The sequence below is a fragment of the Oncorhynchus kisutch genome, linkage group LG16 (genome assembly GCF_002021735.2).
Source record: "Oncorhynchus kisutch isolate 150728-3 linkage group LG16, Okis_V2, whole genome shotgun sequence".
Classification (NCBI taxonomy): domain Eukaryota; kingdom Metazoa; phylum Chordata; class Actinopteri; order Salmoniformes; family Salmonidae; genus Oncorhynchus; species Oncorhynchus kisutch.
In genome coordinates this window covers 44446658-44465643 of record NC_034189.2, presented here as the reverse complement: position 1 = coordinate 44465643, position 18986 = coordinate 44446658, and the positions used below count along the sequence as shown (strand labels likewise).

At 44.5% G+C, this 18986-nt stretch overlaps 1 protein-coding gene across 1 annotated transcript; it reads left to right on the top strand.

The window, feature by feature from the left end:
• The first annotated feature begins 11599 nt into the window (after nt 1-11599).
• On the top strand, nt 11600-17887 carry LOC116353996 (fidgetin-like). The gene has a single exon (XM_031792508.1). The coding sequence runs from the start codon at nt 11612-11614 to the stop codon at nt 13793-13795; it is 2184 nt and encodes a 727-aa protein (XP_031648368.1). The 5' UTR covers nt 11600-11611; the 3' UTR covers nt 13796-17887.
• The last annotated feature ends 1099 nt before the right edge of the window (nt 17888-18986 follow it).

Genomic DNA, 18986 nt, shown 5'->3' with positions numbered 1-18986 from the left:
GTTATTCTCCATTCCGAGATGGATACAAAGCCCTCCTTTAACCCCCTTCGGAAAATCAGATCACACCTTTATCCTGCTCCTGCAAGTCTACAAGCTGGTCTGACCAATCAGAATTTATGCTACAAGACTGGGAAATGTTCTGGTTTGCCTCTGACAATAACATCAACGAGTACACAGACTCAGTCACGGGGTTCATCAGGAAATGCATAGAGGATGTTATCCCATCAATGACTATTCACACATATCCAAAACAGAAACTGTAGTTCAATAGCAACATCCGTGCAAAACTGAGAGTGTGGACCAACGCATTCAAATTGGATTTCTGGGAATATGGATGAATACAATAAGACTAGCTACGACCTCCAGAAATAAATCAAAAGACGAAAAAAGACAGTACGGGGATTACATTTCGACCTGCTCTGATGCTAGACGCATGTGGCAAGGATTACAAACCATTACCGATTACAAGGGAATAACTAGCAGCACTGCAAACACAGATGCCTTCCTCCCAGACAATCTAAACAACTTCTAATGTATGCTCGTTTCGAGGCAATCAACACTGATCCTTCTACAAGGCCCCCCGCTGCTGTAGAGGACTGAACGAACATCGAACATCCACTTTCAAGCATAACAACAATGATTTGTTCTCTGTGAATAAATGTATTTTTCTCCTCCTGATTTGCTTTGGGGTCTGTGTTGTTGAAGAATAACATCAACAGCTAAAACCCTGTAGCACTCACTTCTGTCATCAGGAAGTGCTTCAAGAGGCTGGTCAAGGACCATATCAGCCCCACCTTACCTGACACCCTGGACCCACTCAGATCCACAGAAGATGCAATCGCCATTGTGCTACACACTACCCTGTCCCACCTGGACAAGAGGAACACCAATGTGAGAATGCTGTTCATTGACTACAGCTCAGCATTCAACACCATAGTCCCCTTCAAGCTTGACACTTAAGTTCAAGTCCCTGGCTATGAGGACCATCTGCAACTGGATCCTGGACTTCCTGACAGGCAGACCCCATGTGGTGAGGGTAGGCAACAACACCTCTGCCATGCTGATCCTCAACATGGAGGCCCCCCACGGGTGCATCCTCAGGCCTCTCCTGTACTCCCTGTACACCCACAACTGCTTGACTACGCATGTCTCCAACACCATCATTAAGTTTGCCGACGACACAACGGTGGTGGGCCTCATCGTCGAAGTGAAAACCTACAGGGAGGAGGTTAGAGCCCTGGCACTGTGGTGACAGAGAAACAGCCTCTCCCTCAGCGTCAGCCAAACCAAGGAGCTGATCGTGGACTACAGGAAACAGGGGGAGGAGAACTCCCCTATTGTCATTGACAGGGCTGCAATGGAGAGGGTCAAAAGCTTCAAGTTCCTCAGAGAACCTGACATGGTCCAATTACACTACCACCATAGGCACCTGAAGAAATTTGGCATGGGCCCTCAGATCCTAATGAAGTTCTACAGCTGCACAATCCACACCGTGGAACGGCAACTGATTCGCCGAAAACCAGAAGGCCCTACAGAAGACCTACTACATCCCTGGGGGCGACCTTCCTGCCTTCCAGGACATCTACACCAGGCGGTGCCTGGGCCAAAAGATCATCAAGGACTCCAGTCACCCGAGCCAAAGATTTTTCACTCTGTTACCATCTGGCAAGCGGTATAGGAATATCAGTTCCAGAACCAACAGGCTCCAAGACAGCTTCTACCACCAGGCCATCAGACTGCTGAAAAACTCAACCTAGCTGTCTCCCTGGACAGACCTGCACGGGAGAGACTATATATGGAACATTGCACTGACTACCCACATATCCAAACATACACACAGAAGCACACACACACACACACACACTAGCACACACAGTCAACGCTGCTGTTCTATTAAATTCTATTGATCTCACTACCCACTTTATATTAGTAAATGCAGTGTAAATCCATTCCATTATGCAACTACCTCTTCAATTACTTCTGCTATTTTGGACTCTTCTGATTGTCACTGGTTAATGTACTGGATTGTTATTATTGATCACTGGTTAATGTACTGCATTGTTATTATTGATCACTGGGTAATGTACTGCATTGTTATTATTGATCACTGGTTAATGTACTGCATTGTTATTATTGATCACTGGGTAATGTAATGCATTGTTATTATTGATCACTGGGTAATGTACTGCATTGTTATTATTGATCACTGGTTAATGTACTGCATTGTTATTATTGATCACTGGGTAATGTACTGGATTGTTATTATTGATCACTGGTTAATGTACTGCATTGTTATTATTGATCGCTGGTTCATATACTGCATTGTTATTATTGATCACTGGTTCATATACTGCATTGTTATTATTGATCACTGGTTAATGTACTGCATTGTTATTATTGATCACTGGTTAATGTACTGCATTGTTATTATTGATCGCTGGTTAATGTACTGCATTGTTATTATTGATCACTGGTTAATGTACTGCATTGTTATTATTGATCGCTGGTTAATGTACGGCATTGTTATTATTGATCCCTGGGTAATGTAATGCATTGTTATTATTGATCACTGGGTAATGTACTGGATTGTTATTATTGATCGCTGGTTAATATACTGCATTGTTATTATTGATCACTGGTTAATGTACTGCATTGTTATTATTGATCGCTGGTTAATGTACGGCATTGTTATTATTGATCCCTGGGTAATGTAATGCATTGTTATTATTGATCACTGGGTAATGTACTGGATTGTTATTATTGATCGCTGGTTAATATACTGCATTGTTATTATTGATCACTGGTTAATGTACTGCATTGTTATTATTGATCGCTGGTTAATGTACGGCATTGTTATTATTGATCCCTGGGTAATGTACTGTATTGTTATTATTGATCACTGGTTCATATACTGCATTGTTATTATTGATCACTGGTTAATGTACTGCATTGTTATTATTGATCACTGGTTAATGTACTGCATTGTTATTATTGATCGCTGGTTAATGTACTGCATTGTTATTATTGATCACTGGGTAATGTACTGGATTGTTATTATTGATCGCTGGTTAATATACACTACTACATTAGAATAATGAGCGGGGAAAGAGCCTTTCTCTTCGTGTGTCTCCTTGTGCTGCCGCGGTAACGGCCCCGTGAATAGTTCTTTTTGGATGACCTATCAAAGTATTCTCTCCCCAAGCACCCAATAGATGGTACTTCCAGAAATGAGTCACTTGAAAATGCTCATCGTCCAACACCGTATAAGGTAATGGATGGTTATCACACTCCATTTCCCTGCCTCCTCACCCACACAAATGCAGCGCTCTTGAAATATGATGCATCTTCTGTGCTTAGCAGGCACTTAATGTCTGAAATCAACCTGTTCGCGTTGATTTACTGACCGCAACGGTAAAAAAAAGAGTGCGCCTCGCCGCTTGTTCACTCAATAATTATCTCATTTTATTTACGCAGACAGACAGCTTTAGACGAGGTGAGAGGCTTCCCCTCCATTATCTGTAGGTGGGCCTCTCTCTCTGTCTTTCAACTACACCCCCTCATAGTCCACAGTCCCTTAATGACGTCCTCCTCGTCGAGGACTTTTCCAAGTTTCGATTTCACGAGGCACATAGACATGTAGGCACGGATGTGCGCGCGCGCACACACACACACACAGACACACACACACACACACACACACTCCACTTGTGTTAAAAAAATAATAGTTGAACTAAATGACACAATGACTCTCCTCTGCCGGTTGTCCAATCAATGTGGTTTCTAAAAGGATTAGGGCCTTCAGTCTGAAATCTATTTTAATTACTTAACCAACAGGTAAACAAAGTCGCGGTGGCACCGCCGGTATAGATCCAGGCGTCTGGAGTGTATCAATACCACCTAGCCCTGTGTTAACCCCACAGGCCCCCCAAAGAAAGGAGATCTCGGGCCCCTCCCAAATGGTACCTTATTACCTATAAAGTGCACTATGTTTGACCAGGGCCCATATTGCACTGGTGGAAAGTAGTGCACTGTATAGGGAATAGGGTGCCATTTGGAACAAAGTCCTGGACTACGCCACCAGAAGGATCCCATCACCTCTAACAGGTTTAGAATATATGTAGATGAGGTCCCTCAGCAGTGGCTTACTGTTTTCTACCGTCCTGGGAATGTCAGCACATACTGGGGACGTATTAGGACATGTCCATGCCTGTTAAGATGAATCTGCAGGATTGCAGTTAGTGTGTGTCCGTGTGTGGTGTGTGTTGGAGATGAGGGAGGAGTAAGATTATGTTGGCTAACAGCAGTGAAAGGCGTTGTCTGTGTTAACACTGGGTTAAAATGATCTGGTGTCTTGTCTCGGTGTGTGTTTATGTATGTGTGTGCTGTGTCTTTGAGAATACCATCGTGGGTATAACCGGGTGATTAGGCACGGTGCGCCAGTCACAGGAAATGGACTGTCTGAAGGACGGGCCCGACTGCATTAAAGATGAATGGCGAGGCGCTAGGGCGTTAGCATCCCCGTGTCGCCGCGGCGGCGGCTTAGAGCTCACTCTGAATATCTCTCAATTTCCCCCCTGACTGACACGTGAAGCCATGCACAATTTCCTTGATCCGGAGCATTTGTTTAACTGTGCTCTCCGTTTAACCCAGAGCTCCGATAGTATGTCTAGTAAAAGGCAATTTATCCAGTGTCAATTTATTATGCAGCTCAGGGGAAAGTGTCACTATATTTGCCTAGGTAGATTTGTTTGTGCTCAATGGAGTAATAAAAAGTGTCTGTATTGTCATGTGTCTGTATTGTCATGTGTCTGTATTGTCATGTGTCTGTATTGTCATGTGTCTGTATTGCCATGTGTCTGTATTGTCAGGTGTCTGTATTGTCATGGGACATGGACTTTTCGTAACATTAGATCACTTTTAAGGTCTGAAACATCTGGCAAATTTTTACTGGAGAGTGAACTATCACTTTAACTATCCCTGAAAGCTGGCAGGTTATAGTTTGTCGAGCAAATCCATACATGAGGGAGAACACGTGGTCCAAGTATTATTAGTAGGGATGAGGGATCCCCATATTACTAGGAATATTTAAAGGATATCTGTCGGATTTCCTAATATTACCTGTCACTCTGAATTTCCTGAATTCCAGTTGGTTTATATGTTTTTTTAATATAAAATCTAAATTTCATTGATGACAGCTTATCTTTTGAGTCTGTATTGTCATGTGTCTGTATTGTCATGTGTCTGTATTGTCATGTGTCTGTATTGTCATGTGTCTGTATTGTCATGTGTCTGTATTGTCATGTGTCTGTATTGTCATGTGTCTGTATTGCCATGTGTCTGTATTGTCATGTGTCTGTATTGTCATGTGTCTGTATTGCCATGTGTCTGTATTGTCATGTGTCTGTATTGTCATGTGTCTGTATTGTCATGTGTCTGTATTGTCATGTGTCTGTATTGTCATGTGTCTGTATTGTCATGTGTCTGTATTGTCATGTGTCTGTATTGCCATGTGTCTGTATTGTCATGTGTCTGTATTGTCATGTGTCTGTATTGCCATGTGTCTGTATTGTCATGTGTCTGTATTGTCATGTGTCTGTATTGTCATGTGTCTGTATTGTCATCTGTCTGTATTGAAAGTGGAAAGTCACTGCTTGCTGTCTGCACTTTCAACTTGCTCTGTTTTTGTTGTTGTTGTTTTCCCTCAGTGGAGTTGTTGTCATGGTAAGCCACTGAACAGCGGTTGGGCTTCAAAATGCATGCTTCAAAGACTGCAATGCTTGGTTTTTGTTTATCTTTACAGTTTCAGAAGAAATGAGGGGATGCTTGGTCTTTGCTTGGTCTGTGGGGATTCGGAACTAATTTGTCAGGCTTTGGGTTCAAGCTATTTTATTTTAATTTAGTTTGATACATATTTCTGTTTTGGAAGGGATCTGTGGAGTGACAGATCATATTTTCGGGGGGATGAAATGATCTGATCCTCAGACATTGGAATTTAAATATTCACGCAAGGTGTTCCAGCTCCATCTTCTCAGACACAAAGTACCTATTTAAATCTGCATTTACATACCAACAGAAGAGAAACAAATACTTCAAATATAACTTCATTTGTTTCTATCGTCTTTGAGGTTGAACCCCAGACTCCCAAGTCCTCGCTTTCTCTTCCGTTTCAAGCTTTATAACAGGCAGCTTGATTCTAATTGGAGTTTTTTTTGCCTGACAATCTATTGTATACAGCTACCCACATTTCTGAACAGCACTATGAGTATTAGTGGGCCACCACGTTTATGAATCCAGATGACAACATTGATGCAATGTAATAGTTGGGTCATACACTAAGAGTCAAACTGTAACTTCTTAGCTTAGGGACCTGACAAATCAGTATTTGTAAGTGCAGAGGTTCAATCAATTAACCAAAACACTGAAGCAATTTTGATTGCAGTGTCTGACACTCATTCACGACTAATTACTTAATTAATTGCATTTTAGAGGGCTTAATCACATTATTTTACACGGCAGGTAGCTTGTGCCAATACGCCATCGCCACTGGCTTAGTAACAGTGTCAATGTGGCAGCCTCATTAACAAGGTGACACACATACCCCGGCATGCACGCACACACACACGCGCGCGCACGTTACACACGCAATATCTCGCTGAATTCGAGGTTAAATTATGCCCTCTGCTCTATCGGACGAGGATATCAGTAATTGCTTGGACCATTTCCTCGTGAAATTGAATTGGTCTCTTATTCTCATTTGATGAAGTTAGATCACTTGTCAATCAGTTGCTGCCACAAATTCAGTCTTTCACCACATTTCATTTCAAAAACCCGCCGCCGAACATGTTCTGAATATATTGCGGCACACCTTGTTTTGGCATAATGCGAGACGACTCGTCGCAAGAGAAGGATCTTTGATGTGTGTTTGTTCACATGTCTGTCCCTGTAAACGCATGGATCTTAATTATGACAGGGCTGAAATAGGTCGCCCGCTCAAACACACTCTGTGTAGAATCACACAGCAGACGGACTTCAAAGAGCTTATTAGTGTTTTCTGAAGAGCTGTTTACCCCCCACACGCACGCACACACACACACACGCACGCACGCACACGCACGCACACACACACACACACACATACACACACACACACATACACACACACATACACACACACATACACACACACACACATACCCCTTTCTAATATGCAGCCGCGTTGATGCCAATGTCCAGAAGCAGAAATGAGTTTGATTATACCTTCTATATGACGGACTTGATGCTCTTAGTATGCATCCAAATGTTGTTGGATGTTGTTGCAGCTGAGTGCGTTAATGCTCGGCCAGACTCACACAATCTCACTCTCTCTCAGAGAGCGCACTCGCGCACACACACACGCACGCGCACACACACAAACACATAGTTTGTGATCAAAGTCTAGTTGCTCTTGACAATTTTGCTACATGGTCATTCATGGTGATCCAAATTCAATCTTGCATTAGATGTTGATATTTAGAATGTTTTCAATTCGAGAGGCATAAAAGTTTTTCTAAGATTAGAGATGTGTGTATTCCATGTTATAACCATCACATGGATTACAATGTACGATTCAAAAGTGCCAGTCTCAGGGCCTTATTCCATGTGTTTATGGAAGTGCATGAGGTTCAAAGCCTTGAGTTCAAACTCATATGCCCTCATCTGAATAACGGGAGAGTAATCAGTGTTACCTGATTTAAATAGTGCAAGTTATCATTTGGCCCTCATTTGCATAGTGGAGGTAATCACCGTGGATGCGTCTCAAATAGGACCCTATTCCCTATATATTGCACCTCTGGACCAGGGCCTATAGGGCTATGGTCAAAAGTAGTGCACTATGTAGGGAATAGGACACCATTGAGACGCATGCTGTGGCTTTACATTAACCCCCTGATTGGAGAGATGAAGGCACTGATGGAGCCTGACACGTCTCTTAGAAGTGTTGGCTTTATTGAGGATGGAATTATAAAGATTCCATGTTTTCTAAATGGATTTAAATAAGATAGGAGTGATTGAGGTTTTCTATGTCAATATTACAGTGATAAAAGGGAGGTTAGGTGGTTGTTTTAAGTGGGCTGGAATTTGGAAGATTTGGAAGATGTGTTTTTTTGCCGCGTAGAAGGTTGTGTGTGTGCGTATGTGTGTGTGTGTGTTTTCTCTGTTGTTTTCTTGCCAAGTTGCCAGACTGGCACTGCATACCCTCTCTTTCACCCTCTATTTCCCCTATAGCTTCTCTCTCTCCCTTTGTCCCTCTCTCATCCCCCCTCTCTTTCCCTCCTTCCCTCCTGTGTGTTTCTCTCCATTGACATGCTGGCAGCTGAACCGTGGTCCCCAGAGCGAGGCCCAGTACACAGTACTAGGAGTCAGACTATGAATTCTCCAACACAGGCAGGGAGGAGGGAGGGAGGGAGGCATTTCTAGTTAATAATAACACTGTGAGGAGAGAGACTACCTAGCATGCTGCTGTGAAGAGAGAGAGAGAGAGAGAGAGAGAGATGTTGTTAGGGTAGACCAGGGTATTGTGAGAAAGATTCAAGAAGATATACTGTTGTGTTGAAATATTGAAGGGAGATACTATATTTTTAAGAGAGTATAGAGACCGTGCTCTTAGAAGGGTATTTTTCTCTCCCAAACTGTTACTACCATAACCTCTGAACTACTTAATACTCTGCTATCTACAATTGAAATGGTAATTCTTCCAATAAATTACATTTAGCCCCAAAATTGAAATGCCATCGAAGTCTTTTAGAACTTAGGACAAATATTGCAGCTATCGTATAATGGGGCAATAGGGAGGTTTATGAACCTCACAATGAGTGTAAAGGATGTGAGAAATATTGCAATAACCACCCACTTAGCTATCGGGTATAATGTCTTACTGGGTACAAGATATAACGTTCTCCATTAGCTGACCATGACAAATATTATTATGAACAGGAAAATCACAGAGTTTAGAATAATATTTGCTGCTGATGCTTTTTAAAATGTACATGTATTTAAATCCGGATGCATTATGTTTTAGAGTTCTCAAATGAGCTCCATTGGCAAATGAATACCCTTCTATTGTAAACTCCCATCCTTACCTAAACTTAAAGTTTTTGAAATGTAGGCAGTTAGTTTACTTCTGTGTCTAACCTCTAAGCCCAAAATATACTTTGAGTAAACATTCTAGTTGTATATTCAAACACATTTTACTGTGCAGAAATGTAATTGTTTTACAAAACAAGAAAAGAAAAGAATACAGATGCTATGTGAAGAATTATCAATCGCAACAATTATTCCCATCATGCAGCAGTTATTTTTCAGAAACCACTGACAATGAAACGTCATGTCAATGAAACACACCACACTGTTCCATTCTTTTAGCTGAGTGCTGTTTATTGAACAATTTGATCCAGGTTGAAGTATTTCCACGCCCTTTCTCTCCGTCGAGTTTCCTATAGTCATTACATAAAGGAGTGTGACATGCGTGCCAGCCCCGGCAAGACTCCCCTCGGCTTAAACCTTGTAAATGAACACAATTAGCACATCGTCATCCTGCTAATTAGCTGCTGGTGTCTGGCGAGACGTCTGGGAGAGAGAATCAGAGAGGAGTCTGGGGAATTCCCCCGGCTCTATTACCAAACAAACACCATGCTACGCTGACACGCCGAACCTACTGGAGAAGTGTGTTTGTGAATATGTGTGTTAGTGAGTGTGTGTGTATGTGTGTGTGTGTGTGTGTGTTCACGCCAGTTCCACTTATAAAAAAACCCAAGTGGAACGTCGGTGGTATGGTAATTGTAAGGCATACAGTGCTTAAAGGGCCTCCGACAGTGGATTCATAAGACATGCTACTGAGACTGAAGAAAGGACAGAGGATGGTCATAAATGATCCTCATAATCCGCTGTGTGTTAAATCAAATCAAACAGAGTCCGATCTGAGAGGAGGCTCCTACGATGATGTGGGTCTGGCCTTTGATAGCACCATGCTTTGATAGTGAGATGACTGTGTGTGTGTGTGTGTGTGTGTGTGTGTGTGTGTGTGTGTGTGTGTGTGTGTGTGTGTGTGTGTGTGTGTGTGTGTGTGTGTGTGTGTGTGTGTGTGTGTGTGTGTGTGTGTGTGTGCCTGTGTGCCTGTGTGCGTGCGTGTGTTAGTATTTGCAGATAGTCTTTGGGGATTATATAAAATAGTGGCTCTTGAGCCTCAGAGGCAACAAAGGGATCTAGGTGACTGAAGTGTGTGTGAGACGGAGCGAACGAGCCAGAGGCGGGGGGGAGAGAGAAAAAGGGATGAGGACAAAGATGGGAGGGGGTAATGAGAGAGGGTGGACAGGGAAAAGGAGCAAGAGAGAAAGGTAGGAGACGAATGGAGATGGAAAGGCAGAGCGAGAGAGAGAGAGAGAGAGAGGTGACGGGGTGGAGGTGCAGTCCGGCACTGTGCGGTGTATAGCGGAGGCCTCATACACAGGGTGTTGTAATTCATAGCCAGCTGTGGCTCTGGTGTGTGTGTGTGTGTATTGATGAAAGCAGCAGAACACTGCCGGCGGGGGGAGATTGCTTGCTGCACTAGGCGAGGCGCGTTCTGAAACCATCTCCGGCCGCCTGAGATGAGAGAGGGATTATGGAGTGACCTGCCATGTCTGTGTCATATTGTTATGTGCAGGGTGCATTATTTTGTCCTAACCTGGTAGCAGCCAGCACGGTCCCAAGGCAGAGAGGCGGTGTCCTTCATGTGATCTGTCATTACTCGTGTCATATTTACCATCCGTGTTCCAAGAAACAAAAGAAATGCGAGAGGCGAAAAGAATCAGACGACTTAAATGTGAAGAATTTTCGTTAGTTAGTCATTTTCATGAATATAATATTTTACATTTATTTAAAGATGCACCTTGCTGAAATCGTTTACTTTTGCGAACCAAAAGTAAACGAGCCCTCACCCCTCCGTCCTATGCCTACCACTTCTTAGACTTGCTTTCAATGAGAATGGCAGATCTATAAAACACATTTCTATGTGAATTTGGTCGGGTCGCCCAAAAATTGACATATTGCATCTTTAAGCCATTCACTAAATGAAACTGATGGACGTCAAATATAAAATTATTATTCACAGTAATTATTATTCAATATACAGTAGCACGTAATGTAAAATTTCATTAAACTAGAACACATCTTGCTCAGTAGTACATTAGTCATCGTGGATGTTCATTATTGATCATGATGTGTGAATCATGTCATAAATGACCCACTGTATAACCTCATAAATGACCCACTGTATAACCTCCGAGCTCAGATTCATATACATATTCATGAGTTGTATTCTCAATTTTATATTGAAGAAATGGCAGCAGTGAATCTCCATGATTAAGCAAAATACAGTGCGTTCTATCATAAGCATGACAGTGTTTGATCACTCCCAATAAACTGTCATCACATCACAGCCATTATAATCAATCTGTTGACAGCATAGCGAAGACCAATTGACAGAGAGCCTAAGTGAAGAGATGCTGTATTTTGAGTGGCTGTACCTTTGTCTTATAAATAAGACCAACCTAACTGTCCTGTCTGTCTCTATGCTCTTGCCGTTGCAGGCCTAAAGATGCAGTGGACCCCAGAGCATGCGCAGTGGGCGGAGCAGCACTTTGACATCACCTCCACCACGCGCTCGCCGGCCCACAAGGCCGAGGCTTACCGGGGCCACCTGCAGCGCGGCGGCAGCACCTACCAGTACGCCTGGGCCAACGACGACATCTCTGCACTCACCGCCTCCAACCTGCTCAAGAAGTACGCTGAGAAGTACTCTGGCATCCTGGAGATGCCCAGTGAGAGGGCCCTGCTGAACTCCTACGCCGAGGCCGGGATGAACGGCAGAAAGGGGGAGGGCGAGGCCTGGCAGGAGGGGGTATACTGCGTCCCTGAGGGGATGTCCATGAGGAAAGGAGGGGTGGCGGCGGAGGTGGCTGGTATGTGCAGCTCGCCATCCCCGGGCCTGGCCTCCAGCGGCCTGACAGAGCCTGGTTACTCCAGCAGCAGCTGTGGTAGTCACACCGCCACGGCCCTCCACTCCTCTGCAGGCTCCTCTCAGGAATACGGCCCCAGCTACAGTGGCTCCTACCTGGGCTACAGCTCCCAGGTCACCAGCTCCCCGCTGCACAGCTCCGGTCTCTTGCAGCCCCCTCCTCCGCCCCCACACCCCTCCCTGGTCCCGGCCTACAATGGGGGATCCTCCAACCTTTCGGGCTACAATTACCCACATGCCGGGTACCCCTCCCAGAGCTCTGTGGGGCCAGGCTACAGCCCTGGGGGAGCCCCCCCTCCATCCTCCTACCTACCGTCAGGGATCGCCGCTCCCACCCCCCTGCCCCCCTCCTCCACGCTCCCCGGGTACCCCTACCAGTCGCACAACCTTGGCCCCATCGCGCCCACGCCTCTGAATGGCAGCTCGTCCAACTCTCTGAAGAGAAAAGCTTTCTACATGACAGGGCAAGGAGAGATGGACTCCACTTATGGAAATTTTGTCTACGGCCAGGCGCGCAGCACCGCAGAGAGCCCCATGTACAGGGTACCGGACAGCAGCATCTCAAATGCGGGCGGCGGAGGGAATGGTTTTGACAGGAACGCTGGCAAGTCATCTTTGCCGTTTAATACCCAAAAGCAGCCCATGGCCTCTGAGCAATCTGCGGGTGGAGCCCTCACCCCTCCGTCCTATGCCTCCACTCGGGGTGGCTCGCGCTCAACCGACTCCCTGGGCAGCTTCACCTCTCCCTCTCTGAGCGACCAAGGGGACGAGCACCGCCTGCACCTCTCCCACCTCTCCCTGACGGGGGCGACCTCATCCTCCCGGCCCGCTGAGGAGCAGCTGAAGAGCAGCGACCCCCACCTCCTGGACATGGTGACCTCTGAGATCCTGCAGCAGGGACCCCCAGTGGACTGGAGTGACATTGCAGGCCTGGAACTGGCCAAGGCCACTCTGAAGGAGGAGGTTCTCTGGCCCATGCTACGTCCGGACATGTTCAGCGGCCTAGGTTCGGCCCCGAGGTGCATTCTACTGTTCGGCCCCAGAGGAACGGGCCGGACGTTGCTGGGCCGCTGCATGGCAAGCCAGCTGGGGGCACCCTTCCTGCAGCTCAGAGGCTCCACCTTGGCCACCAAGTGGCTGGCAGAGGGTGACAAGATCCTGCGGGCCTCCTTCCTGGTGGCGCGCTGCCGCCAGCCCTCAGTGCTGTTCATCAGCGACGTGGACATGCTGCTGTCAGCCCAGCTCAGCAACGAGAGCCCCGTTCACCGCCTCAAGGCCGAGCTCCTGGCCCAGCTTGATGCGCTGCTCCTGGGGCCGGCCGATGACTCCAACAACCACGTCCTGGTAGTCTGCTCCACCAGCAAGCCCCAGGACATGGACGAGGGGCTGCGACGGTACTTTGGCCGGCGGGTCCTGGTGCCGCTGCCGGACGGTTCGTCCCGCCACCACATGCTGAGCCAGCTGCTGTCCCAGTCCCAGCGCAAGTACTGCCTCAGTGAGGAGGAGCTGGTGCTGCTGGTCCAGCGCACCGAGGGCTTCTCCGGCCTGGACGTGGCAAGGCTGTGCCAGGAGGCCCTGGTGGGCATGCTGCACACCTCCTCCCAAGGCCTGGACCTCTCGGTGAGCATCATGCCCACGGGCCAGATGCGACCCCTCACCTACCAGGACTTTGACAGTGTTTTTTGCAAATTCCAGCCCAGTATATCACAGAAAGAGATCGACACGTACACCGAGTGGAACAAAATGTTTGGGTGCGGTCAGTGAACCTCGGGGGGAAAGTCCTCAAGAAAGAGGCGTTGGGAATTCTTTGACCTGGCTGTGGTGCTAACCAGAGAGGAAGGCACACAAGAGGGGCGACGTAAACCCCCCCACACGTGAGACTTGACACCAGAGGTGGAGAAACATCAAGAGACTTGGTTGGAGTGATACCTGATGGTTTTGCAGGTAACGAGCAGAGATTTCATTAGGATGCTTGACGCTGCTAAAGTCAGGCATAGTTAAGAAGGGGTCAACTTGAGAAGAGACAGAGGAGGACCGTGTGTATATATACATTTGTTGTTGTCCCCTAAAAATATAGTTGGCTAACCAAGTGCCTGTAGTGGTGCTTTCTAAATTATAATTTCTTTTTTTTTTATGTATAATGATTTTGTTTGCCTCACAATCTACATTAATGGCATGTGCTGATATTATGAGCTTTAAACTTCAACAGCAAAATTAAAATTAGAGTTGCCATTTTCTCCTGCCATCTCACCAAGTATCAACAGTATTCCTCAGGGGGTGACAGGAATTTGGACCCCCGATCCATACACTTCATCTCTGATCCTCTGTCTGCAAAAAAAACTCAGGAAAGTGTTTGTGAATTGTACAGTACCTCAACGTCATCACCACACAAAAGCACTACAATCCTCTGAGAGTATTAAGACCAAGATTTTTGTCATTTATATAATATCTAGAGAAGCAGTGTTAGGTTTACCTCGAACCTTCTAGGGGAGACGGTCAAGGAGATGAAAATGAATGTAACCAGATTTAGTTCTGGAACGACGGGACAAATAAGTCAATATGGAGATTTCTCTTTTTCTTTTCCGGAGGTGCTTAAATGAAGAATTTGGCGATGAGTTCAGTTTCCATTTGAAGGTTTTTAGAAAATGCGATGCCCGAGTGTGTTTTTCTGATCCCGAGTATATGTATTGATTGAATCAAGAGAGTTGTTCCCCTGATGTTTTAAGGGGGCACTGATGACCACGTATAGTGGCTTATATGAATGTTAGGGGAAGGTGGTCAACAACGAACAACTCTTTAGATGGAACGATGAACTTCAGTTGCGACCGGTGCCGTGACACAGTGTGTGATTCCGTATTTCCCAGAATAAAATGCAACTTTAAGATCACATACTTTCTGTTTTCTACCTCAGTTGGTTTCAACTCATCTAGGAGGCAGCAGAACAGTCGGGGGGGGACAGCCTCAGATCCAAAATGGCCAAATGCTAATTACTGCTATATGTCAGCCAGTCGAGTCGGTTTGAATGAGAAAAGGCTGCCAGCTTTATTCATCACCGAGGTCAGAGGTTCAGCACCAGGGGCTCAATTCCAAACCTGTTTTCAGTTCCTTACCAGAGGTCCTCATTGGCTTATCCAGGTACAGATCTGACGTGATAAGACTGTTCACAACACTATGGCTATAATGATTGAACTCTGGATTGCTCTGGAGATTTTCGGTCATATTGCTAACACCTATCCAGTTGTGTCATATCTGCAAGGAGACTCAACAAGGGCTTGCGGGTAGGCTCTAGGGATTGTTTAAGGTATTTGGCCAATCGCATCCTCATTGTATAGTATGTACACACATTAACCAAGCACATGGTCACGGTGGATATACCACTAATTGGACACTCATTCTGGCTCTTAAAGGCCCAGTACAGTCAAAAACGTGATTTTCCTGTGTTTTATATATATTTCCACACTATGAGGTTGGAATAATACTGGGAAATTATGAAAATGATGATAATGCCCTTTTAGTGTACAAGCTGTTTGAAAAGCCTGAAATGTCTTCCTGTTTTGGTGGGATGGAGTTTTGGCCATTCATGGTGATATCACCATGCGGTAAATTAGTTAATAGACCAATAAGAAAGAGAGTTCCGAACCTCTCTGCCAATAACAGCACACCACTCAGACCACTCCCAGAATGTCCTAGCAAAATTCTTGCTTTAGAAATTGCCCTTTGCTGAGAAGCTATATTATTTATTTTTTGCCATTTTAATTGAAAGCAATCACAGTGAGGTACTTCAATGTTTCCCAGAAAGGATTTGATATTGAGATAAAAAAAACAGCTGCATTGCACCTTTAAGAAACGTCCAGTCAGTCTACTGTGGTCAGTTCCAAAAGACCCACAGAACAGTGATTCATAGCTCATTGTGTTGCATTTGAATGTATTTTGTTGCTCTTCTTTTGTTCTCTGTGCGTGACTGTTGCTATGCGTGTTGCTATGCGTGTTGCGGTGTTGATGTACCGTAGGTGTATTATTATTATTGTACAACAGCTGCACTATCGCATTCCTTTGTGTGTATTTTTTGTTCTGGTGTTCATAATCACTGGTTTGCAATCCCCGAGCACTGAGATTGCCAGTCCTATGTTGCTTGCCTTTACGTTTTTTGTGTTTGTTTTGTCAGCTTGTGACCAGTGTAACGTTTATCTCTTCCTATGATTGGTATTATTTCCAATTCTAGTTTGCATACCTTTTCCATTTTAGCACTCAATGGAATTTAGATGGAACTTGCTGTGACTGCACATTGCACTCGTCTACCACGACGTCTCGGCTATGTAACATTGAACAACTCGCCTGGGTAGATAAAAGGGTGGATCCACGGAAGTAACACGACCGTAATATAACCGCTTACATGGCCTTTGAAACTTTGACTCAAATTATACTTCACTCATATAAAATAATGGTAGGTGGGTGAAATGTACAATGTTTTATTGATATACTACACACGAACAAACCTTAGAACGCAAAACATCCACGTCAACTTCTCAGATTTAGTTCACCTCTGGAGTTACTTAAGATTGACCTGAATGCACTTTCACATAACTTCAATTCGTCGGATTGTTCAGATGTTTCACAAACTTGATACAGTGCTAACAGACGGATGCTCACAGCCTGAGTGTGCTGTATGTGTAGAAGCTCATTACTAGAAGGCTTGTTCTGGAAATAGAAAATGGAGTCTCGCTCCCTACTCCTTGACCCACAGCCCAGGCGTGTGAATCTCACTTCTCCACTCACTCTCACTGAGGAGAGGAAAGGACACGCTGAGGTGTGTGTATGTGTGTGTGTGTACGTGCGTACGTGCGGGTGCGTGTGTGTGACAGTGTCAACAGCACATGGAAACTGCAGTGCAGTCTGTCAACTGACCACAACGCGGTCTATCCCATAATTCAGTCTGCCCTCTCTAAATTGAAACCTACTGATGTACTTGAGAGCACGAAAAGCCCATTCCTTCACATATACAGTACTTTTGAAACAACCAAATCACTTGAATTGTACGATCCAACCAATCTTCTTGTCTTTGTTGTGTTGCTATGTACTTTTCTCTCGGCTTCTTTTTTCTTTGTACCAGAACTGGCAAACAATGTTATTGGTGGTTTCTGTGTTTGTTTATTTTTCCCCGCTTTCTATTCAATCATTTTATTATAGTGTTCTTTGAGACATTTCTACCTCATGGCTACATATTACACATGTAGTATTTCATTTATGTCTTCTGAATGTCCTACAATTTGTTGACAAATCGAACAAAAGAAAAACAAAAAGCCAAGTGGGTGGAGAGCAGGAAATCACAGGTCCTTGAGTCTACCTCAGAGGCACTGAGCAGAGGAGATGGTGGTACAGTCTAACGTGTGTCTGACAAAACCGGATGCACACTCACTCAAGACTCTGAGCGACATACAGATAGACACACAACACCCGCAAGGGAACATTTCTGGTGGACTGGAGGAAACTGCTGGACTTTGCAGGTCCTCTCCGAGGTCTCTCTTGATGCATAATCCAATGCGTTGCTTTAATCTTTGGTGAGCTGTAGTTGTGTGATTGTGTATATTACGTGGGCACACATGAAAATGATTTGGTTTGTGTGGGATTTTATATATAATTAGTAGATGTAAAACACACTTGCACAAAACTTTAACTGAGTGTAACGTGTTTCTGTTGTACATATTTATATACATAAATACATACAAAATGCACCACATACATGTTTATATGTGTGAATATGTTGCCATACTTGCAGTCGACTTAAATGTATTTTCATGTAATCTGTCTGAGGTACAAAAGACAACAACTGATTCATTAAAGATGTTTTCTTGAAATTCTATTTTCTTTTTGTATTTTTTAAAGATCTAAGGTCTTCAATTGGGTTTTTGTGTTCCTTGAAAATAAAGCTTGTTTTCATGACATCCTCTAACTGTGTTGAATACCAACATAACAGTACAGAGTTTTACACTCTGAGAAAATAAGGTGCTATGTCGAACCATATAGGGTTCTTCAGTTTGTCCCCATAGGGGAACCCTTTTTGATGCTAGGTAGAACCCTTCACCGAAAACCCTATATGTATGGTTCTTTAAAGAACCCCCTGTATATGGTCCTACCTAGAACCCTCTATGAAGGATCCTACCAATAACCATTTTATAATCTAAAGGTTCTTCCTATCTAAAGGTTCTTCCCTCTATGAATGGCCTTTAAATGAATTATAACAATACATTATGCGCTGAGTGTACAAAACATAAGGAACACCTTCTTACTAATGAGTTGTACCCGCTCCCCCCAGAAGCGCCTTAATTTATCAGGGCATGGACTCCACAAGGTTACGGAAGCGTTCCAAAGGCATGCTGGTCCATGTTGATTCCAGTGCTTCCCACAGTTGTTAGCTGGATGGCCTTTGGGTGATGGACCATTTTTGATACACACAGGAAGCTGTTGAGCGTGATAAACCCAGCAGCGTTGCAGTTCTTGACACACTCAAACCGGTGTGCTTGGCACCTAATACCATATCCTGTTCAAGCGCATTGAATGGCACACATACACATTCCATGTCTCAATTGTCTCAAGGCTTAAAATTCCCCTCCCCTTGAAATGGTTTCAACTGTTCACATCAATAAGGGATCATAGCTTTCACCTGGTCAGTCTATGTCATGGAAAGAGCAGGTGTTCCTAATGCTTTGTACACTCAGAGTTAGGATATCCAACAAGTGGAATTTGTATCACCCGCAACCTGCATTCAGAATGATTGCCAGCGTAGGGAAGATTGAATACTGAGACTACCCCAATTATCTACAATGGAATAACCATCTCTTTAACAGGTGCAATAAGTCCAACTACTAACAGATTGGTTTAGTTAAAAAAAAAATGTTATTAATCTTTGTGAAACATAAAATTTGTCAACCAAACAATGTACATGCAACATTTTTAA

Coding starts and splice junctions, on each gene's coding strand:
- LOC116353996 (XM_031792508.1), top strand. CDS start 11,612: ATGCAGTGGACCCCAGAGCATGCGCAGTGGGCGGAGCAGCACTTTGAC.